Source organism: Chaetodon auriga, chromosome 22, assembly GCF_051107435.1.
Source record: "Chaetodon auriga isolate fChaAug3 chromosome 22, fChaAug3.hap1, whole genome shotgun sequence".
Taxonomy (NCBI): Eukaryota; Metazoa; Chordata; class Actinopteri; order Chaetodontiformes; family Chaetodontidae; genus Chaetodon; species Chaetodon auriga.
Window position 1 is genome coordinate 1,334,945 of NC_135095.1, and position 21,810 is coordinate 1,356,754.

General features: G+C 43.2%; 2 protein-coding genes across 6 annotated transcripts in view; one reads left to right on the forward strand and one right to left on the reverse strand.

The window, feature by feature from the left end:
* Positions 1–248: 248 nt before the first annotated feature.
* strap (serine/threonine kinase receptor associated protein) lies at positions 249–8,105 on the reverse strand. Its single transcript, XM_076721739.1, has 9 exons — positions 7,684–8,105; positions 6,785–6,920; positions 4,936–5,017; positions 4,712–4,784; positions 4,304–4,403; positions 3,972–4,109; positions 2,736–2,872; positions 2,224–2,373; positions 249–1,020 (listed from the first exon to the last, which is right to left on the reverse strand). Exons 1-9 carry the CDS (start codon positions 7,793–7,795, stop codon positions 959–961), a joined length of 990 nt encoding a protein of 329 aa, XP_076577854.1. The 5' UTR covers positions 7,796–8,105; the 3' UTR covers positions 249–958.
* Positions 8,106–12,129: 4,024 nt separating this feature from the next.
* LOC143314681 (protein bicaudal D homolog 1-like) overlaps positions 12,130–21,810 on the forward strand; it is a 59,011-nt gene continuing 49,330 nt past the window's right edge. For 4 of the 5 annotated variants that reach the window (XR_013075815.1, XM_076721737.1, XM_076721735.1 and 1 more), the window contains exon 1: positions 12,405–12,762. Coding sequence is in view for 4 of the 5 variants with exons in the window: in XM_076721737.1 (XP_076577852.1) it covers positions 12,544–12,762 (219 nt within the window). In the remaining variant the exon portion in view is untranslated. Of the gene's footprint in view, positions 12,763–21,810 lie in introns of all 5 variants that reach the window. The other variant, XM_076721738.1, reaches the window with a different exon arrangement.

Below are 21,810 nucleotides of genomic sequence, written 5' to 3' on the forward strand. Positions count from 1 at the left end.
TTGAAAATGAACTATACGTCACGAGTTTGTGACACCGTTCAGTTAATCAGCAGTGATAGCCAGAGAAGAATGAAACCGCAGGAGATGGCGTTTACACAGTCCTCCACCGTTTCACAATGTTGCTTAGTGTGGGAGTGAAATAAATGTTTATGTCTGAACATTACAAATTATCTGTGTTTGTTAACCACGTGACCCTACTATTCTCGATTTGGCACGGATGCAAAAAAGAAAATACAACACCAAACTCAAGTTTGTTTTTGGCGCATTACTTACAAATAAAACAGTAATGCATCTGTTTATTTCATCACTGGACACAAATGAAGACAAAAACCAAAAATGGAAAAAAGTAACGTTTCTTCCCTTTCCACAAAACAATATTTTCTTTTATTTGGACATTTAATTTTATATACTCAATCAATACAACAGCAGCAGTTACTCAAAGCAATGTTCTGAAGAAATAAAAGCGCCTTAACCTTCGCACAAACTGTGCAACAATCTCTAGTATTCCTGTAACTATGAACTGAAAACAAAAGTCTTGGTCCAGCTCATTAAATACCTTCACTTTGAAAGCAAATCCAATCTTAGCATCTTGTGGTTTGGGATTCGGGGCTTTAGAGGAGTTAAAATAAGTTGAAGCAGACAGAACTGGACTGATCAGAGAGAAAACAGGCAGCGATGAGCAAATACTCACAGCTCTACTGCTTTACTCTGCAGACCATACTGTCCATATGACTGCATAAAATCACTGTGTGTATGTATGTGTGTGTCGGTGCGTAATGGGTTGGTCTATGACAGACAACGCAGTCATAATATCCACGTCAGTTCCTGATGGATGGAGATGCTCTGGACTCTGCTCCTTGCTGGGGTTTGATAGAATGCTGGAACACCCCCTCCGCTCGTCTCCTTTCCTTCTTCCTTTTCTTTTCTCATTTTGTTCCTAAACAGCACTGCTTTCTCCTCAGGCTTTGATCTCAGGGGTCGAGGTGTACAGCTGCTCAGAGTTCTCTGCCCCCAGGTCCTCTAAAGAGTAATGCACGACACACACAAAAAAACCCAGCAAGAATTAGAAAAATCATACTGATACTTGGATATGCCACAAAACTGGTGTCAGACATAACTACTGATCTAAGACACAGTCAGAGCAGCCATTAATAGCTGCTGATGGCAGATTTCTTTCACACTTTGCATTAAAGACCTATTTTATCTTTTTTTTTAGCCCAAATGTGGATTGGGCAGAAGTGGCACTGGGGTGGGATAAACACATGGCAACTAAAAAGGTTAAATGTAAATTTGCAATTTTAAACTTGACAAAAATTCTGACCCTTGCAGAAATGCTGAGGACTCCTGCCACCTTGTGTTATGAATAGGCTACAATACATTGTGAAGTGTAACATTATCTATTTTGAAACACATTTTCCGTCAATCAATAATTTGTCAGTGCCACTGAATATACAGAGTAGCTGGAGCTCATTCACAACAGACCTGTCCCTCTGGGTTATTTTCCTGTCGCTGACATCATTGGCGACATTAACTGCTGGAGAGGATGGTGTGTGTTGCTACTGCCGAGTTCACACAATAACATTACACCAGAGAATTTACTATCAGCTCCTAAATCACACACACACACGTTTCCTTTTCTCTAGTACACAATTTCTACAAGTAGCATAAATGTAATTGTAAGAATAAGTCTGAGTCAGAAATAAACATGGACTAACTGTGTGAGCTTGCATGCCTCGGATTCATGACAGCCCAATCACAAAAGATGTTATGTCAATTAACCGATTAGATGTTATTTGGTTATTCCCAATCATTCCAGATGTCTGACCTTGAAAAAAAAGAAAAAAAATCAGATGCAGACCTTTGAGTAAGAATTTTAAGAACCCCTGCTGAATATAGCTTTAACACCTCCTTCATGAAACAATATTAAAAACTGCCCTCATGACAGACATCAGAAGAAGTGTAATCAGATACTGACATGTTAATTTATTCTATAAAACACTTGACTTTGCATTCCCAGAGAAAAGGTTGTCTGAAGTTTTCTCACTGATGTCCATGCAATCAGAGAAAATGGATTTACGGCCACTTTCACACACTGGCTTCAGCAGTTAGCACTGGTGGGAGCTGTTTACTGAAAAGATCTTGATTTTTGTTCAAGCAGCTTGTTCCAGATCACAGAACTGTGACCAGCTATGACTACACAAATGAATGTCCAAAGACTGTTACCAGGTAGGACACACTTCCACAGGCCATAGGTTTTCCCTACAGCTGTCTGCCACAGTCGAAGCGTGCCATCCTCAGAGCCGCTGGCATACAGCTCACCATCCGGACTGAAGCGGACACAGTGCACTGGACCAAAGTGACCCTTATAAGACTCTGCATAAAGGAAAGACAGCAACAGTTTTAGATAGGAGTGGTACAAATGTGATTTCTTTTATTTGTTGATGTAGTTTCTCCTGGCTACTGTGACAGGAAACCACTTGACATTTAGACATCATGTTCTATACCGTGACATGATCAGTCATGGAATCAACTGTAAAGCGTTTGTAATTAAGATTTTTTAAAATTTGGCTTTTATACACTATGTACCTTTTTTATTTTTGTTGTACATAAACTACCTTCAACCTAACACACTGAAAGCAGGTCATTCTCTTCCTAAAACCGCAGTCACTACCATAAAAGCTAAAAGCACTCTAACAGGACTAAAACATTGAGGAAAGTTTCTCTCTGCTGCTCACCTAGCTCTTCTTTGGTGCTGTAGTCAAATTTGTAGAGCTTGAAGTCGTCTCCACCAGCAACAAAGAAGTCCTTCTCTGGGTGGAGGGAGGCTGAGTTGATAGGAGCCGGAGCCTCCACCGTCTTGATCAAGTCAAGGCTGGAATATTAACAAAATTAGTTAATTTATGTTACTGTGGAGAAGCTCAAGGTAACTACCAACCGATTCCCACCAGAAAAATGGCCATATAGGTCGTCTGTGCAAGCTGATTATTTTGACCCACATTTATGTTAGGCAGCGACCTCGAGTGGCCGTCATAATTATGACAGGAGCAAAGGAGACCAGATGAAGTTGGGCGACAAAGTATAAAGAGCAAGAAAGTCTGTATAGGGTAGAGGTGGGGTGGATGGATGGGTCAAATATACAAATGGTAAATGGACTGCAAGTAAATAGTGCTTTTCTAGTCTTTTCAACCACCTGAACCACTCTTCAACAAAAAAAAACAGCATTCACCCATCCATACACACATTCTTACAATGGTCACAGAGGCTACCATGCAAGGTGCCACCAGCTCATCAGGAGCAATAAGCATTCATGCACACTCACACCAGCACTGGGAGTAATATGGGGTTCAGTATCTTGTCCAAGGACACTTTGACATGAAGACTGCAGGGGCCAGGGACTTTAAAGTTATACAATGTAAGCAACAGAAACCTAAGCGAGTAGTCTTAGCATAGTCTTAGTCGTAGTCTTTGCGTAAACCTGTGGAACTGGCGACCGCTTCCCAACATTAACCATGTGATGATGCAGGTCCGGAACACCTATTGCTTGTACTTTCTAATGATCGTATATGTTGGTTTGGGAGTCATTGGCAACAAGCCTATGCAGTCGTTTAGGTATGAGGATGTGTTGGCAACTCCATACACATTTGAAAAATCAAATGTCTCAGTTTTGCCCTTACACAGATGTACATAATAAAGCTTTTGAAGAATAGGTTTTCAGAGTGGATCAATTTGAAATCAACAATCTCATGTAATGCAGATGGGAAAAACAAGTTTACTGTGTGATTGTGAACCATAACAGACTAGGCTGAATGTTTCCATGTATCAGCAATATTAGAAGACATGTATCTTGTATTTTTTCAACCACCCAAAAGAACAAATAGAGATTTAATTTCATTGTCTGGAAAGAATTTCATTGTATTTATGAGTGTGGACATGTTAGTTTCCAGGATGTGTATAATGAAAGTGCAGTGTACCTAAGAGCGTTGTAGAAAGCAATGGTCTTCCCATACGTAATCACAAGAATCTCTCCATCAGCTACATACTCCATGCTGCTCACTGAAGTGTCAAATGTCAGTGTCTTCACCTCTTCCATGGAGCTTCTGTCCCAAAGCCTGGACACAGACACACATACTATAACTTCCAAAAGGTCTCTAATGTGTTTGCTGTCAGAGAAGTTAGTGGTTCGTCAGCTGACAAGTTTGTCTCTGTGACAGCATAGAGCAGATTCACAGTCAGGTTGATGAGTTAATTTTTTTTTTTTTGGGCAATGACACAAATGAAAAGCAGAGGAAGCCAACTCACTTACCGTATGGTTTTGTCCTCAGCAGCAGAGAGGATCTGCTTGTCGTTGTTGTACCACAAGGCTTTTTTTATGGCTGAGGTGTGACCTGCAATCTCCTGAGGTGCTTAAGGACACAAATATGCTACAGTTGATTGCATGAGAAGACATAAATGATACTACACAAATGCCATGGTTTGACTGGGACAACTTTATGGCCATCCTCTTTTCAGAATTTATCGACCTTCAGACTTTCACTTGCTCCTGATTTTAAATTAGATCTGTCATTAGTAGCAGACAGTGTAAAATGTACAGGGAATGATTAAGAAACCCTAAGGGGAAGCATGTTTAAAACCCCACCAGATAAGTGAAACTCTACATGTACCCACTGTTATCTTCGTATGAGCAAGTTTACTCTTTGACACATTCACCTACCTGCGTCAGGGTTGCTGAGATCATAGATGCGCAGCAGCTTGTCATTTCCACCAGTCAGCAGACAGCTGCTGTCCTGAGAAGAGGGGCACAAGTATATTGAGAGTTAGAGCAGTTTGAGAACTATCCCAACTGATCACATCCATATAAAGACATACAGCATATGTACAGAAATGATCAGATTCAAAGCATATTATTTAAACACCAAATCAAGACACTGCACTGACCTGTGTAAAGTTGACAGTCTTGACAATGTGTTTATGTGCCAGTGTGAGGACCTCGTCCCCACTCACTGCATCCCACACCTTTCTGAAAAGCACAGAGGTCACCTTTTAAAGTTGGGGTTGGTAACATTGGAGAAAACAACAACAGTAAGCAAGATTTATAAAGCATAAAAGCGAAAAATCCCCTCCCCTCTATGCCTCTTTCCAAAGCTACTTCCACAAAACACATGAACACGCTTTGAAGTGCTTCCAAAGGCAACTGAACCTGCTTGTGGTTCTAGAAGACATTTTGCCTCTCATCCAAAAGGCTTCTTCAGTTGTAATTGACCGGTGGGAAGTACCAGGCAACTGTCGTCTTGCAGGATCATACCTCCACCCAGCATCATGTGAGTTGTTGGGGTCACACGACAAGTGATGGTGTTGATGGCTCAATAGGTGTTGATGTGTGAGGAGGTCATGAAGTGTAAGTGACTAATAAGGACATCATTTTTGAAACTGGTTCAGTACTGAGTGAGAGGGCTGCAGTTGGCAGCTGCCAAACAGGCTGCATTGTACGTCCACTTAAAGTGTTTGTTTTTGAAACTGACAGGCTTACATTATTAGAACATTTCTGAAAAGATCCCTATAGAGATAGATCTTTTTCTTAAAGAAAGAGTAAGATTCTTTTTGTTTAACCAGAAACAGCTGCTACATTGCTCTTGCCAAAGCCAACAAACTTCATTTACAAAAATGAGAATTTTATTATCATAAAATACAATTAATTCAAAGTCTTAATTATTTAGAGTAGAATTCTATGGCTCAGAGTTATTATTCTCAGTCTGTGGCAACATAGACAACATTTGTTTTCATGGCAAATTTCCTGTAAGTGTTGATTTCTTAAGAGGAAAAGGTAACATAACACCAGTACCTGTGGACCATCAGGAGGTGCAAAGGGTGTGGCTCTAATTGGATGGCTGACATAGGGTAGTGCCATATTCTGTCTCTGATTGTACTAGAAGTTTATTTGGTTTAGCTTTTCTACCATATTATTATTTCTACCATAAGTTTGGGAGCCACAGATGTGCATCTCTCTTTTTGCAGATTCTGCTGGCTTCGTCAAACTGTGACCTTCAGCATGCACTGTGAAGCAGCTGGGATGTCGACATCTCCAAGTCTGAAGCCATGGTTCTCTGCCTGTAAATGGTGAATTGCTGCCTCCCAGTTGGGAGTGATTTGCTGCACCAAGCAAAGGAGTTTAAGTATCCTGGGATCTTCTTCACAAGTGACAGTAAAATGGAGCGCGAGATGGACAGGTGGATTGCTGCATCAGCAATAACGCGGGTGTAATACCGGACCGTTGTGCTGGAGAAGTGAGCAGACCTCTGTAGCTCACTGTTCATCTGTGCTCAAGGCTAGAGGGTCCCGGCTGCATCAGTTAATACTAGCATAGCATGTCCAAATCTGTGACTGAACTGTCAGCAGTCAGGTTACACTTGAGGGTAATGTAGGTGGCCAGAATATGACAAGAAAGTAGAAGGCATGGAATAAAATAGACAACTATATGTATAACTACCTAACTTGTCCATCATAAGCCTAACAATGAAATTTATTGATTAAAATAAGATTATGATTACTGATCACATTATATGTAAACTCAGGTTTCAGGGTGACTGAAGTGGGGCTCAGTTAATGCAACACTCAACTCTTAACCTGTCAGCTCACAGCGCTCAGTTTTAGAATTCATGTAAAAAAAAAAAAAAAAAAAGTCACGGTTGAGAGAAGTATTCAGCATCACTGGATTATTTTAGATTTGTTTCAAGAAACTGGTTGCAGGAGTCTGTTAGCTGTATACAGGACTGGATTCTGCACTCACGCTGTGAAGTCCGCTGCAGCCGTGGCTGCCTTGGTAGCGTCCGTGTTCAAAGTGGCTCCCCAGACAGCACCTTTGTGACCCAGAAACGTTCCTATCCAGTCCCCTGTGTCTCCCTGGCGCAACATGGGCTTGCCATCTGACAGAAGAAATGCAGGGAGGATACAAAGGTTACAACTTCTGGCAGTGCATCAGCAGATAACAGGTGTGACAAAACCTCTTGATACTCAACAGGTGTCTCACACAGATGTGTCGAGTACATTTGAGCTGGGGGGGATATGTGCGTCACCAGATTTTTGGATATATGAATTTTTTAAAAAAATATTCTTATCTTATACAACATTTCATTACTATTGGTTTTTGTAATTAGAATCATTTTATATGAAGAGTCAAAAGTATTCTACTAATTATGTTGTAGATCACACGCAAAAAGTCACAAACCACTTCTCCCTATGGTATTGGCTTCTTCCACAAGTTGCAGGATGAAATCAGGTAGCCATGCACACATGGACACACACACACACACACCTCTTACTCTGTTGAGCATAAATGTTGTAATTTCTAAATACATATTTCAAAGTGCAGTATTGTCTTTTTGTTTCGGGGGATGGACCCACTTGGGGATGGAAATTGCCCCCCACCCAGAAGCAGCAGAAGGTTTCAGGAAGCCAAATTCTTCAGAGGCCAAATTTTAATTGCAAATATTGACAACTGTGATCGACCTAAGCCTGCAGTAGTGAACATAACTATAATCCCTACAGGCAAAAAGAAATTAAACAGACAGGATGTAGAGCGACATACAGTAAAAAGACCGGATTTAACATTACGTTTTCGCACCACCTCTATCGTCAAACTAGCATTGAACGTCAAGACCTCATTATATGTCTCACTGACTGACTCACCTTTGCAGGCGCTGATAAGGAAATAGCCGTAAGGAGTGATTCCACTAAAGGCCAGGTCCACAACAGGCCGGGTGTGACCGGAGCAGGTGAGCGGAGTCTGTCTCATCGCCATGGTCCTCCAGCCGGGCAGGAGACGGATCGCCTGTGGGAAGAGACACTAGAACGGTAGCGGCTAGCTAGCTGGCTGGATAGGCTTGCGGGCTAAAAGAAAGACACGACAACAAACTAGCTAGTATTATGTTGAATAATGTCTGTTGGCCTGTTGGACTATAGCTGAAATAAGAGAATAAACTGCGTAGGTTTGTCAAACTAACGGTGGGTCTCCCCCCACCCCAGCGAAGGAATGGCTATCGTGCTAATAGCTACAACATTGCAACTAACTAGCAACGTGCAACGCGGCGTAACAACCGCAAAAATAATATGGCCGGTGTTCCGGTAGCCATAACAAAGATAATACTTCCGGTGTGCTATTTTTCACAATAAAGGCGTCACCTCTCCAAACTGACTGCCGACCATAGACTTTTGTCTTTCCAGCGTACAGTTATCATGAACGAAGAAATTAGCTATAGAGAGCAAAATCGTTTTTTGACCCCGCTGTAACCATTTCTTGTGAAGTTGGACATTTTAATATGCACATCTATGCGATTGACTCGATTTTTGGAGGAACTGCAGTTTTTGGCATTTCCCTCGCTGGCTTTCTTTTTCAGCCCTGAGGTTTCTACTGATTAATAGTGGTGTGTTCAAGAGTTCAGTATAAAATATATAAGTAAAACATTATGAGATAAATAATCATATGAATACACATGGTTTAACTGTGAAAAATCAATGCACTATAAATCAGTTTCAAATATTTGTAAACCATTTTAACTTTTATTTTGAAGCCTGGACAACTTCTTCATGTACTTTACTGCAGGCTAAAGGCATGTCAACTTTATTCCTGCCCCCTGCAGCAAGGAAAGTATAAAAGAAGGAAGGGTTATTACTCACTGTGAAGAGTGTGATCGTACATCTATACCAGTCTTGAATGGTCTGGGCGCAGTAAGCTTAGTGCAGAGCCGTTAAAAAAAAAAAAAAAAAAGAGAGAGAGAGAGTTGCGACACTCTGTGATCTCACCGTCATAGGTCTCAGTAGTTCAGACAGCGGCAGGGAGTGTATTTGTTGCAAGTACAACGTTAAAGCATAATATGCATTCATTAGTAGATCTCGTTGAATACACTTTAATTCAACACATTTTTAATAAGTTTAATACATTTTTTTTCTGGGTAGTGGCGGAGAGACAGCATTAATCCGCTTTTCTGTGTAAATTTCGGAGGGAAAGGGTGCTTTCCCGTAACTACAATGGTGTGAAGTAACTAATCAAGCTCTGTACCTAAGTACATTTTGGAGTTACAAGTACTTTACTTGACAATTTCTACTTTCTGCTACTTTCTACTTCTACTCAACTACATTTCAGAGACAAATATCGTCATTTTTAATCCACTACATTTATAATTTAAGTTATTCTGCCGATTCAGATTAATTATACAAAAGAGAATTAACAAATAAATTATGATGCAGTATTACTGATAAGATTATACCCAGAGTGAAATTCACAGGCCTTCGCGCAGTGTGTACTTATACATATATATATATAAATTTCTCTGCCTTAATATTATTCTGAAATGGACCGTTCTACATATTGAGTATTTTTACATTTTGTACTGTAAGTGTATTTTGATGCAAATACTTTTGTACCTTTACTTAAGTAAACTTTTACTTAAGTAAAAGTAAAAAAAAAGTTTCAATGCTGGACTTTTACTTTTAATAGAGTATTTCTACACTTTGGTATTGCTACTTTTATTAAGTGAAAGACTGGAGTACTTCTTCCACCACTGATTTTACAGTATGTATGCAGTAATTTTTTGAATGCTTCTATAGTTATAACTACTCACATCCTAATGTTAAGACATTCACATAAGCATGCACAGCAAGTGAACACTAATAAATGCCAGCAACCGCTCAATATAAGCCAAGAATGAAAAGTCAATGGTCAGTAGCACAAAATGAACAAGATTCAGTAGAACTGTTGGCTGTTTAGTTCACCAAACTTTTTTCCTGGATCAGCTGTCCACTTTGAACAGAGCACCAAGCGTGCCTCAGTTAAGACTCTCAGAGATTTCCAGATTCAGATAGTGCTGCTCTTGGGTCCTAAACCAGTATGTTACAGTACAATCTGGCCAGTCATGGACCCAGCGTGCTCCCCTTCCTCACAGAAACGCTTCGAAAGAATCAAGGAGGTTCTTCAGCAACACGATGCCATGATGGTGGCCAGAGCAGTGACAGTCCGTCAAGCTGCAGCTGCTCAGCAACAGGGACTAGCAGTGCTAGCCACCCAGATCCAGCAGATGGCCGCCGGCCATCCCCAGCCAGAGTTTCTGGGTCCGCTACATGTCCTGTCACCACTCATCATTCCACCTCCTCCCATCAGCGAACCCCGGATGGGCACACATTATAATGGAGACCCAGAGACATGCAACGCCCTCCTGACGAACTGCTCCATCCTGTCCTGTCCTGCTCTACAACCACACACATTCGCCTCTGAGCAAGCCAAGCTAGCCTTCGCCATCAACCACCCGAGGGGAAGGGCATGTCTGAGGGGTACGGCCGAATGGGAGAGAGTCACACCTGCCTGTGAGACTTTATAGCCATTTGCAGCAGAGGTCCACAAAGTCTTCTGCCTGGGGGTGCACTTTCGGACCCTGGCTCGCCAGAGTGAGTGGAACGCTGTTGCCTTCCTGCATGGTTTGGCTGATTACATAAAAGATGAACCAGTGTTGTATGATCTCTCATCATCCCAAAATGTCGTCATTGCGTTGGCCACCAGGGTGGATCTCCACATTCAAGCCCCTAGACAGGAGAACCATCGATGAAAGGGACATCGACTTGCCAATCTACTACTCATCCTTGGGGAACACCCATAGCCAGTACATCATCCACCCTGACTCCTCCCCAACAGGAAAGACTGGAACCCATATAACTCGGGCGCACCAGGTTGTCATCCGAGGAGAGAGAGAGACATCAGGCCAATCCGTACTGTGGCCAGTCTGGCCATTTTATCTCCTGCTGCCCAGCAAAGCATAGCTCACCAGTAGTCACGGAGATACTGGTGAGCAACACCTCCACTCCATCCTCCTCTCTCCCTCAACACCCACTCTTTCATGTCCTAAAGTCACCTCACAATCCTCTCATCCTGGGTTACCGGAGCCATGCTGGGGTGGAGCACCTGCTGCCACCAGGTCTGCCTTAGACAGGCGACTGTCCCACAATGTTCCGCCACTCCCAGCTCCGCCCTGATCTGTCTATGGTGCTGTCTGGGCATCATGACTATCAGGAAGTGTTAAGCAAGGCCAAAGCCACGTCCATAACCAAACCACCTACAAATGTGATCTGAGTGATTGGATCTCAATGCATCCTCAACCCACCTTGGTTGCATTTACATCTGTACTTAGAGCTGTCCAGTTGCGGTTGTGTGAGCACCCAGGATACATGTTAAGACCTGGTGCAAGCAGTTTCCCTCCCCCTGCAGGCAATACAGTTCCTCACACATAAATCACACCAACACAATAAAAGTAAGCTACATTTGTCTTCTGTCTCCCGTATTTCATCTAAAAAGCACAGTTATTTGCATGCATTAATTTATCTCATATCATATCCAACATTTCTTTCAACATATTGTTCAGATACTTTTTTGTAAGATCAGATCACAGGCTACAGTAATCCTGTTATAAAAAATGTTTTGAAGGGTACCACAAATTTCACAACAAAATGCATCTCAATGTAGAAATTCAAATGTCTAACCTACCACTGATAGAAGATATAATTGAGACTAAAGTAAATACACTCACTGGACACCATGTCCAGGAATCATATATAAACATTATATTATCAAGAATAAACACTTCTCCATTGTATTAGTTGGACCACTAACTTGTTTGAAGTTGCAATTAATCATCATGTAAATACTCATTATTGTGTTTTTATTAAATTATAACGTTTTTAATGTAACAGAGCTTCACATACAGTGTACAATATATTTTTCCTTATAACAAAAAGCTATAAGTCAGCTATAAACTATAGCCTAGAAATTCCATGTACGTATATAACTATATAGACCTGAATTTAATATATTGCGTGGATATATTTAATTTATTTATTTATTAAAATTGCATATAGTGCTTCTATAATTCAGTGTTGTGGATATTCTTCACTTCTTCCTGCCAGACACCGAAGAGGACGGCATTTTATGCTAATTCCCCCTTTACAAATATATTATCAAACCTTATGTCACCTCTTGAAATGTGGCATCATTCTCAGACTTGTCTATAATGTTCAGTCTGATCTGTAGAGGGCGCATGCAGCTCTCGATATTCTCTGGTTCATGATGCGAAGCAGAGCTGTATTCCTCTCACTGACCATCCAAACACTGTGAGCAGACAGCAACATGACAGAGAGTGGGGAGTGTGCCTTGCTTCACGGCTGCAGGCAGAGATGGCGTCCTAATGCCGGTGAATAAGCAGAAAAACAGAGCAGAGGGAGGGGAAAGTGATGCGGGCAGCGGAAGATGAGAAGCTGCATCATTTAGAGCATCACATGGCAGAAGATGACTTTGTCTGGCGATGATGAAAGACCTTTGTCAATTTTTATGGATGTTTATTGTTTTTCTGTTTCTTTTACTATATATTTTACATGAGATTTGAAGCTGCGGTGTGACACCTTGGAGGGAGGCGGTGGGGGTTTGTTGTCTACCTCAGCTGTTTCTCCCTCCGGCGGGGCTCTCTGCTCATCCGCAGGGAGGAAAGGGCAGAGGAGGGAGAGAGGACGATGGCTGCTGGTGGATCAGGATGCGGGGAAACGGTGGAGCAGTGTCGGGTGGAGGTGGAGCGGTTGAGCCGGGAGCTCGCGGAGGCGAACCGCGAGAAGATCCGGGCGGCGGAGTGCGGGCTGGTGATTCTGGAGGAGAATCAGACCCTGAAACAGCAGTACGCCGACCTGGAGGCCGAGCAGGAGGCGTTGAGGCTGGAGCTGGAGCAGCTGCAGGAGGTGGGCTCAGCAGGGGTATTGCTCGTAACTCGAGAAAGTAAAGCAATGTTAGTTATAAAAGGTGGCCTAATGTTAGTACTGACGTGCTTGAAGTAACCGTTCGTTACTAACTATAGTCTGCCGTTACATTTACACTGTTCCAGGGCAGGAGAGGTTACCACTTCACAAATAAGTTGATGTTAAATGATTGATGTGATGTGTTAATATTAATACGTGTACAGAAGGGTAACATATGAAAGGAAAAATCTGAATAAAAGAGTGGAGAAACATAAGAATGCAGATTGTTCCACACTCCATGGTACAATTAAGCAGTTAACACCCAATCATGCTCCATGGCATATATAAAGATGCTGAGCAGGCCCAGTTGATTTGTGATTGGTTTAGTATCAGGATGACAAGAGGAAAAGATGTAAGTGACTCTGAAAGAGGCTTCGTGACAGGAGCTTGAGTCACACATAGGAACAGCGAGCAAAGTGACATCTGTATTTAGATCTATGGGAAAACTGTGGTGGACAGCTTGTAAAGTAGTGCAATATGTAAGGAAAATCACAAGAGAAACTCTTCCTCAGGTGACTGAGAGTGTCAATGATCACACTGTGTCAGTCTGTAGACAGTTACACATAGAGGGATATTATTATTAGTTGCAACGAATAAACACATCATTAGGAATGTAGCACAAAATCTGGACACTGTACATAGGGTTTCTCTATTGGCCCCTCCCTGCATCCACGGCTATTCATTCTACTGTCTGTGGACCTTCTGCACATATATGCCCCTGCCCCTCATTACAAAGACGAATGCACACTTGAGATTTCAATGGTGAAAACAAAGATGATTCCACAGAGATGTGGAAGAAAGAGACATGGTCAGATGAGTCATCTTTCCATATTCTTGACTAGTGGGTGAGTGCGTGTGGCATACACCAAGAGAACGGTACAGGCTTGAATGCTTGACCCCTACAGTGAGGGGATCTGGTAGCTTTGTTATGCTGTGGGGAGTATTTTGCTGGGATGGTTTGGGTCCAATTGCCACACTTAGAGGGAAGGGTCTCTGTAAAACTGCAAAATTGTTCTGAGTGATCACCGTTATCCTATGATGAAACATTTCTATCCTGATGGGAGTGATCTCTTCCAGGAGGACAATACCCCAATCAATAGGACAACTCTAAATAAAGTGTTTTAGATAATCAGGCTGAGCAGTTGGCTGGTTGATAGCAACGAGTAATATTTTTGGTATTGATCAAACTGTTTTTTTGTTTTTTTTTTGGATAAATCAGCTTGTAAAATGTGAGCAATTGCAACAAAACTGCGAGCACAGAAATGACTTGGACAAATGAATGTCTTACAAAATTAGTCTTTAATTAAAGTCAAAGCAGTCTCCAACACATTCAGTAACTGGCAAAATTCAAAATAATTTCATTTTTGTAGAATACATGAAACATGATCCATAAAAAACACCATTTCTAGTCTTGTCCTAAGCCATGTACCCTGATTTGAGTTTCTTTTTTTCTTGAACAATGACAAGAGATGCCTATGGCACATTACATTTATTAAAGCCGCCGCATCAAACACATTCAGTACCTAATGTACTTCAAATAATAAAATTATTGTAAAACACAATTCACAATTAACCATGTCAAACAGGTTATCAACAATTTGTGTACAACTTACATATACTTAATGCATCTTGCCTTTAGAATCCATCTTTCATGAATTATGATCATGTGCTATAGAAAGCAAGTAAAAGAACAAGCCTGGAACTGCTTAAAAGTGACAGCTGGAGTGAACTATACTGAACTTAACAGATACTTAACAGATAATACTGAGATTTGTTACCTTGAAATAACATGAGTGGCCTATTCCTTTGTGAAAGTTCCTGTGTGTTGTGGCCTAAACCCCACTCAGAGTCCATGAGGTGTTTTATAAGGGAAATAACATGTAGGTCATCAGTTGCTTCTTGTACACCACCATCCCCTCACTGGCCCTGTTCCTCTTTTGGGGATACCAATGAAGTGCCTGAATGTGTAATAGCAGAGAAAGCATAAATTTGGTATGATCAGTAAAGATTGTTAAGATTGACTGATAATGACCTCTGTGCCTCATCATTATGAAACAATGATCTCATTTTTATAAACTATTATATTGTTATGAGAAACAAAACTTGATTATAAGTTTCCCCTCCCCAGATGGGGAGAATAGCAACTTGACACATAATACGAAACTTGAAATAGCTCAACAACAAACGGTAAAATAGAGCCAAGTCCCTTATGTAGATTTTACAGTGGTCCTCAATGGAGGATCACATCTTACCTCAGACATTTGATTAGGTTGCAAATTAACACGAGTTAAATGTGATTGACTAAGCTAGCTAACTCAACTTAGTTTGTTGATTGTGTAGAAATGTGATCCTGTGGCTTTAAAACTCAGATGAACGCAGATAAATGACATGTTAGTGAAAATGCAGTTCAACAGAAATAAATGTTGTCCACTCAGCAGCTAAAGGGGAGATGCTAGCTAACACTAACTGTCAACCGCACGATTGTGCTAGAGGAAAAGTCAAGGGATCAACAAAGTTAGTTAGTTACGTATCTAACTTGCAGATCCTATCAGTATAGGCATGGCCTGTACAGCTGCCTCTCTCAGGCCCTCATCTACAGTATATAACACTGTCAGGACGTACTCCCCAAACCCCAGTATTTTCTTTGGCTAATGGCAGTTGAGCAGGGAGTCTAGGTTTTGAAAGGATATGCCTATACTCAGAGAATACGAGTTAATTGTAGACAGAGCTAAATCGTTATGTAGCAATGTCTGGAGGTAGGTTAACATGAGTGGCAGAGGACACGACATTGGATCTTACCCTCTCTTCATACAGAAGTGCTGAAATGTGTACCATCTGCCTGTGTACCGTGCTGAAGTACAAGGGGTTCACATTTCTTGGATAGTGCGCACCACTGCAGGGGGAGGTTCCAATATTTCCAGGTCCACAGCCATTTCCCTATCACAGGGAGGTGGAGGAAACCACTGTTTCTCTGCTAGCAGTCGCACCATAGTTGGGAATCAACATGTGCTCATGCCACCAGAATGACCACTAGATTCTCTTCCTGAATGTGAGGTGTTAAGAGGTGCAGAATCAGGTCCATCATTGTGGAAGGGACCCCCATCTGTTTGTCAGCAGCAAAGCAAAATGCTTTAGCACTTACAGTACCGAAGATCATTTCTTGACAACTGGATAGTTCGTGTAAGGAATGGGGGATTCTCTCATTTTCTTCCGACAATCGGAGACTTGCACATTGCTCCCCAGCTGGACATAGATGCATCCGTGTACACCAAAATGTGTGATGTCATTCACCTAAGGGGAACCCTCATAGGTAGAATGGGGAATTCCAGTATGCCAGCTCTGACTGCAGTGAGGGAGGGATGGTCAGCATTTGCCTCTTGTGCCATTCTGGATCGAGGTGCAAATGGCTGTGTTCCCCATGTGGAGGAGTTCCAATGGGATGACAACATGCCTTCTTGACATGGTATCATACCACACAGACACATCACTTCACAACACTGTCACCACTCCGTGGGGTGTGATGTGTGACGACAGCAACTATTATATTGGGTTACTAACTTGTCATAGACAGCAGTGGTGGAGTGTGCACTAACATGTATCCCCCTGCCAAGACCCAACACCACATTTTTCAATCTCTAGATGTTTTGGGGGGTCACTGTCAGTAGATTAACAATAAAGGCCTGTACTGTCCTATATTCTGTAAGTGAGCCCACTGTTTTTCTGTTTGTTTTTGGATTCCAGGAATCTCCACTTGTAGTGATATATTTGATAAGCTATGTTGACAGCATTTGTGGTTTGTATGGTGTGTTGTAGACCCACACTACACTGACACCCGCACAGACATGGGTGCCATGGTGAAGGAGCGGCTGTCCACATATGCAGTGACCATGTCTTTGCAGATGTTCTGGTCACAGTAGTGGTGGCATAAAGGTTTAAGTCATATCTGGTCACAGGCTTGATTGGTCATGGCAGGAATATCCTCAGAACATCACTGACAGGCTGCCGCTCCTGCCAGTTTTGCAGTCCTTAACATGACACACTTCCATATCAAAATTTTGCAGGATCATTAACCAAGAGGCCACCCAAGCTGCTCCTGATTATGTACCATTGGTGTGTGAGTGTACATGTGAATGGCTATAGTTCATGACGAGCAGGTAGAACCAGAGTATGAATGTGTGTGTGAATAGGTGGATGCTGACTCATGTTGTAAAAGTGCTCATAAGTGCTATATAAATACGGTCCATTTACCATTTACCATTTTCAAGAACGAGTAACCATGCCTCCCCTGAATGTTGAAGATGGTCACTGGTTGGTGATGAGTTTCGGCGATCATCTTCTGACCACCAATATAGAAGTGTTTGACTGGCCATATTGTGGCCAATAGTGCCCTATCACTGTCAGGGTTGGATGTTTCCTCTTTCCAACAGTTTGTCTATGATTTCCTGTATCAGTTCATAAGACGCCAGAGGAATCTTGTATGGGCTGGAAAGTCTGGGTATGGCTTACTCCTTGGTTCCGGTGGTGTCTCTAAGGACCCCCCTTTGCTGTCCTGCTTAGGTGGCATGGAAGTTGAAACTAGTGTGGAAGTGACAGGACATTGACTACCTGAAGGACCATTTGGTTGTTGTCAATGAGATATCAATGGCCTTGGTTGGTTTAGTGTTGACCACCTGTGTATTTGGGTGGTTAGAGAGTAAGGGAGGAGGAATGCATCATTCTACTGGATCCCGATCTCAAAATGATGAATTGATAAACCAACCCAATAATATCGACTTGGGTATGTACCGTATGTCCCCTACAGTATTGTTCTGCACAACTAGGTGGGTAAACTGAGAGCACATCTCCATTAGGGGAATGGCTTCCATGGAAAGGCCTAGATCAAAGAAAAGCTGGGAGGCTCCATAAATTGTTTGTCATGATTTCATGTTTTCCAGTTCAGAGCGGTTGTTTTAATGATTGTGGGCGACCATAAAATGTTATTAATGATGTCCAGCTGGACACCTGATCTGACTAGCACGTCTCTGTGGACAGCTTGTGTGGCAGATCAGGAATGATCAAGAAGAGAAGAGGCAGTTCCCTTTGAATCCACTGCAACCTCAGGGAGTAGAATCCTGGAGTGGTCAGTGTGATCTGTGGTAGAGAATCTACGTGAAAACAGAGAGATTTCTTCACAAGCTAAGAAGTTGGACAGCTCTTGGCTATTGGCATTTTTTGTTGGCACAAAATGCCAATACAACACCACCAATGTGGGCACTCCTGAGTCTGATGATGTGAACTACCTGTGTACAGTATTCGTCTGCAGGTTTTGGAGCGTTCAACTCGCTAAACTTTCTTTTTGTGCCAGAATCTTTTGGGAACCACAAGATCGTTGGTAAAGTGCCAGTTGTGCCAGAAATCCTTTTGGGAACCACAAGATCGTTGGTAAAGTGCCAGTATTTGAATCTGAAACTTCATCAACTGGCCATTTCTGGTTGAACCCAGAGCCAGGGGTTCAGTGTTTTTGGTCTCGAGGACATAGCACTCTGATGTTTTGGGGAAGAAGGATAGGCAGAGGCTAGTGAACCTACGCCCAGATCATAAAGTGTTTGAAGTTGATCAGACATTCAGAATGGTTGAGGAGGTCTTTGCCAATGAGAAGCTGAATTGCATTAAGAGGGGACACATTCACTGGGCTGAGAAGTCCAATAGTCAACTGTACCACTGGCTATCTGAAAGGGGCAGTTTCAGCCCTGGTAATGAGCTGTGACTGTGCACAGCTGTGGCATTTCCTGTATGTGACACACAGGCTGCACTGTAGTTTCAGCAAAACCATCAGCCCTTGTAAGTCGGCCCTTCTTGTGTGAAAACCCTTTTGTGTGAAGAGCCTTTTGGGTAAAGACCTTTGAGTCTACTCGCACGAGTCCGCTGAGGAAGGACACAGGTAACCACCACCACTCTTACACTACTCCTGCTGCCTTCCTGCGCACACACCATGCCCCACCAATATATCCCGCTCATCCAGGGCATGCGAAAAAACGCACTGGGCATAAAAGGCAATGCAATCCTGAGAACCACTACTCACTCAGAAAAACCTCAGCCACTCCCTCTGCTTTTTCCTTTGGCCTATGGAATTGCCAGTCTGCTGTAAACCAAAACCTGGATCTGTCCAGAAAAAACAGCCACAACAGCTGCACTCTCAGCTGACTCTACTTTCTCCCACACACCTTGTCCTGATGGACGTGGAGGTGGCACGGGCACACTCATTTCCAAAGACTGGAAACTCACCAATACTCATTAAAGCAATAACTCTTCCTTTGAATATGATGCAATCAAGGTTACTGCTCCCATTAAGCTGTATACATTTGTCTTATATTGCCCACCTGGGCTACTGGGGAACTTTATAGCTGAACTGGACATGCTACTCTCAGCCATTCCTGAAGATGGCACCCCACTGATTGTCATGGGTGACATGAATATCTATCTTAACAAACCCCATGACTTCCTTTCACTGCTGTCCTCATTCGACCTCAAATAGGTCTCCACTGCTCCCACACACACAGTACTCTCGACTTAATTGCAATTCGAAACTGCTGCATGGCCAAGCTAACTATCACCCTCTTACATGTGTCAGACCACTTCTTTATTCAATTCTCTGTGTCCGTACCAGAGCATCCTCAAGCTCCACTGCAAATGGTCTCCTTCAGACAAAACTTCCAGTCCCTCACACTGGCTCAGCTTTCCAATGAGGTCTCGGCAACCATGCCTCCTCACAGTGTTTTCTCCTCACTCCCTGTGAATGAGGCAACAGACACACTCTGCTCCTTGCTGGCCACCTCTCTCAACAAACTATGCCCACTCTCATCCAAACTTGCTCGTAAAACCCCCACCAGTCCATGGCTCACTGGTGTCATCAGAGAGCAACTGGTGGTGCTCAGAGCAGCAGAGAGAAAATGGAACAAAACCAGAGATCCCTCTGACCTTAGTGACTATCAAACTTTCCTATCAACATTCTCCTCCCATCTGAAAAGTGCCAAGTCCACTTATTATTGGGGGAAAATCAGTAGCAAAATATTTTCTGCTTTTAACTCACTACTCAACCCTCCACTACCTCCACCCTCAACTTTACTCACAGCCGATCACTTTGCATCCTTCTTTATTGATAAGGTTTCGACCATCAGTAACCAGTTCTCTGAGCCTGACCAACTCAGCACCACCAGCTAACAGGGGCTCACTCTCCTCATTTTCCCATGTCACAGAGGAGCAAGTCTCCAACCTTCTGCTTGACTCTTGCCCAACAACCTGTCCACTGGACCCTATATCCTTTAACCTCCTGCAGGCCATCCCGCCCACACTTATCCCTGCTGTCCCCCAAATGATCAACTCCTCACTTACAATGGGTGTGTTCCCCACTGCTTTTAAACAAGCCCGAGTTACCCCACTGCTAAAGAAACCTACACTCAACCCATCACAGGTTGAAAATTACAGGCCGTTTTCACTCCTCACTTTCCTTTACAAGATTTCTTGAGTGCATAGTCTTCAATCAAGTCTCTAAATTCCTTTTTGAGAACAACCTGCATGATCCTAGCCAATACAGTTTCAAACGCAGGCACTCTACGGAGGCTGCGCTCTTACCTGTCGTGGAAACACTACGATCAGCTAGAGCTACTGGTCAATCCTCTGTTCTACTATTGCTCGACCTATCAACTGCCTTTGACACAGTTAACCACCAAATCTTCCTCTCCACACTCGCTGAGCTTGGCTTCTCAGGATCTGTTCTCCACTAGTTTGAGTCCTCCCCTCTCACTTGGAGGGGAGAAGTGTCTAAATCTCACTGCTTGTCCACAGGCGTACCTCAAGGGTCAATGCTTGGACCCCTTGTCTTTTCAATATATACCACCGCACTTGGTGCAGTCATCCACTCACATGGCTCCTCATACCATTCATATGTGGACAATACCCAGCTTTTTAGAAGAAGAATCAGAGGGACAATACCCCTTTTTTTGTCACACAGTAACATCCACATGCACACACACACGCAATGCACTGGTGAAATTTGTCCTCCGCCTTTAACCTGTCCTGGTCGTCCTTCCTCCGCGGCAGACCAGGAGCGGTGGGCTGCCATCTGACCGGCGCCCAGGGACCCAGTTCTTTTTGTCACCATTGGTCAGGTGGTGATCTTCTTGCATGTTTTTGGTGGGGGTATTTTTATGGAGGATACCCCAGGTGAACACAGGGAGAACATGCAAACTCCACACAGAAAGGCCCTTTTTCCTCGAGCAGCAGGCACCGAAGGCATGGTGGAGGACACGCCCCCGGCGCCCACAGCGAGAATTGAACCCGGGACCTTCTAGCTGTGAGGCGACAGCAGCTACTCCTTTCATTCCTGCCAGACAACCCCACAGTCTCGGCACGGATATCGGCATGCCTTGTCGATATCTCAGCATGGATGAAGGAACGCCATCTTCAGCTTAACCTGTCAAAGACTGAGCTCCTTGTCATCCCAGCCAGTCCCTCTATACAACAACAGATCAGTATCCAGCTCGACTCTGCTCTGCTCACTCCCTCAAAATCTGCCAGAAACTTGGGTGTCATGATTGATAACTTTCAAAGAGCATGTGGTCTCTGTTGCTTGGTCATGCTGATTTGCCCTGTACAACATCAGGAAGATCAGACCCTACCTGTCTGAGCATGCAACACAACTCCTAGTACAATCGCTGGTACTATCGGCGCGTCTGCTCGTCAACCAGTCCAAACAAGCGCATGTCACTCCGCTGTTCATATCCCTCCACTGGCTCCCAGTTGCTGCCCAGTATAAGTCCTTGATGGTTGCCTACAAAACTGCCACCAAAACTGTTCCAACCTACCTGAACTCCGTCATTCCAGTTTATGCTCCCTCCTGCTCACTACGCTCTGCCCAGGAACAGCGCCTGGTGTTGCCAACTCAAAAAGGCCCTCAGTCTCTAACTAGACTCTTTTCTTCTGTGGTTTCCTGGTGGTGGAGCGAGTTACCAA

Excerpts from the sequence above, each read along its gene's own strand:
- strap (XM_076721739.1), bottom strand. The coding sequence starts at position 7,795 with ATGGCGATGAGACAGACTCCGCTCACCTGCTCCGGTCACACCCGGCCT. Across the intron at positions 6,921-7,683 it reads CCTTATCAGCGCCTGCAAAG|ATGGCAAGCCCATGTTGCGC; the intron begins GTGAGTCAGTCA and ends TTCTTCTGTCAG. Across the intron at positions 5,018-6,784 it reads GCTGCAGCGGACTTCACAGC|AAAGGTGTGGGATGCAGTGA; the intron begins GTGAGTGCAGAA and ends TGTGCTTTTCAG.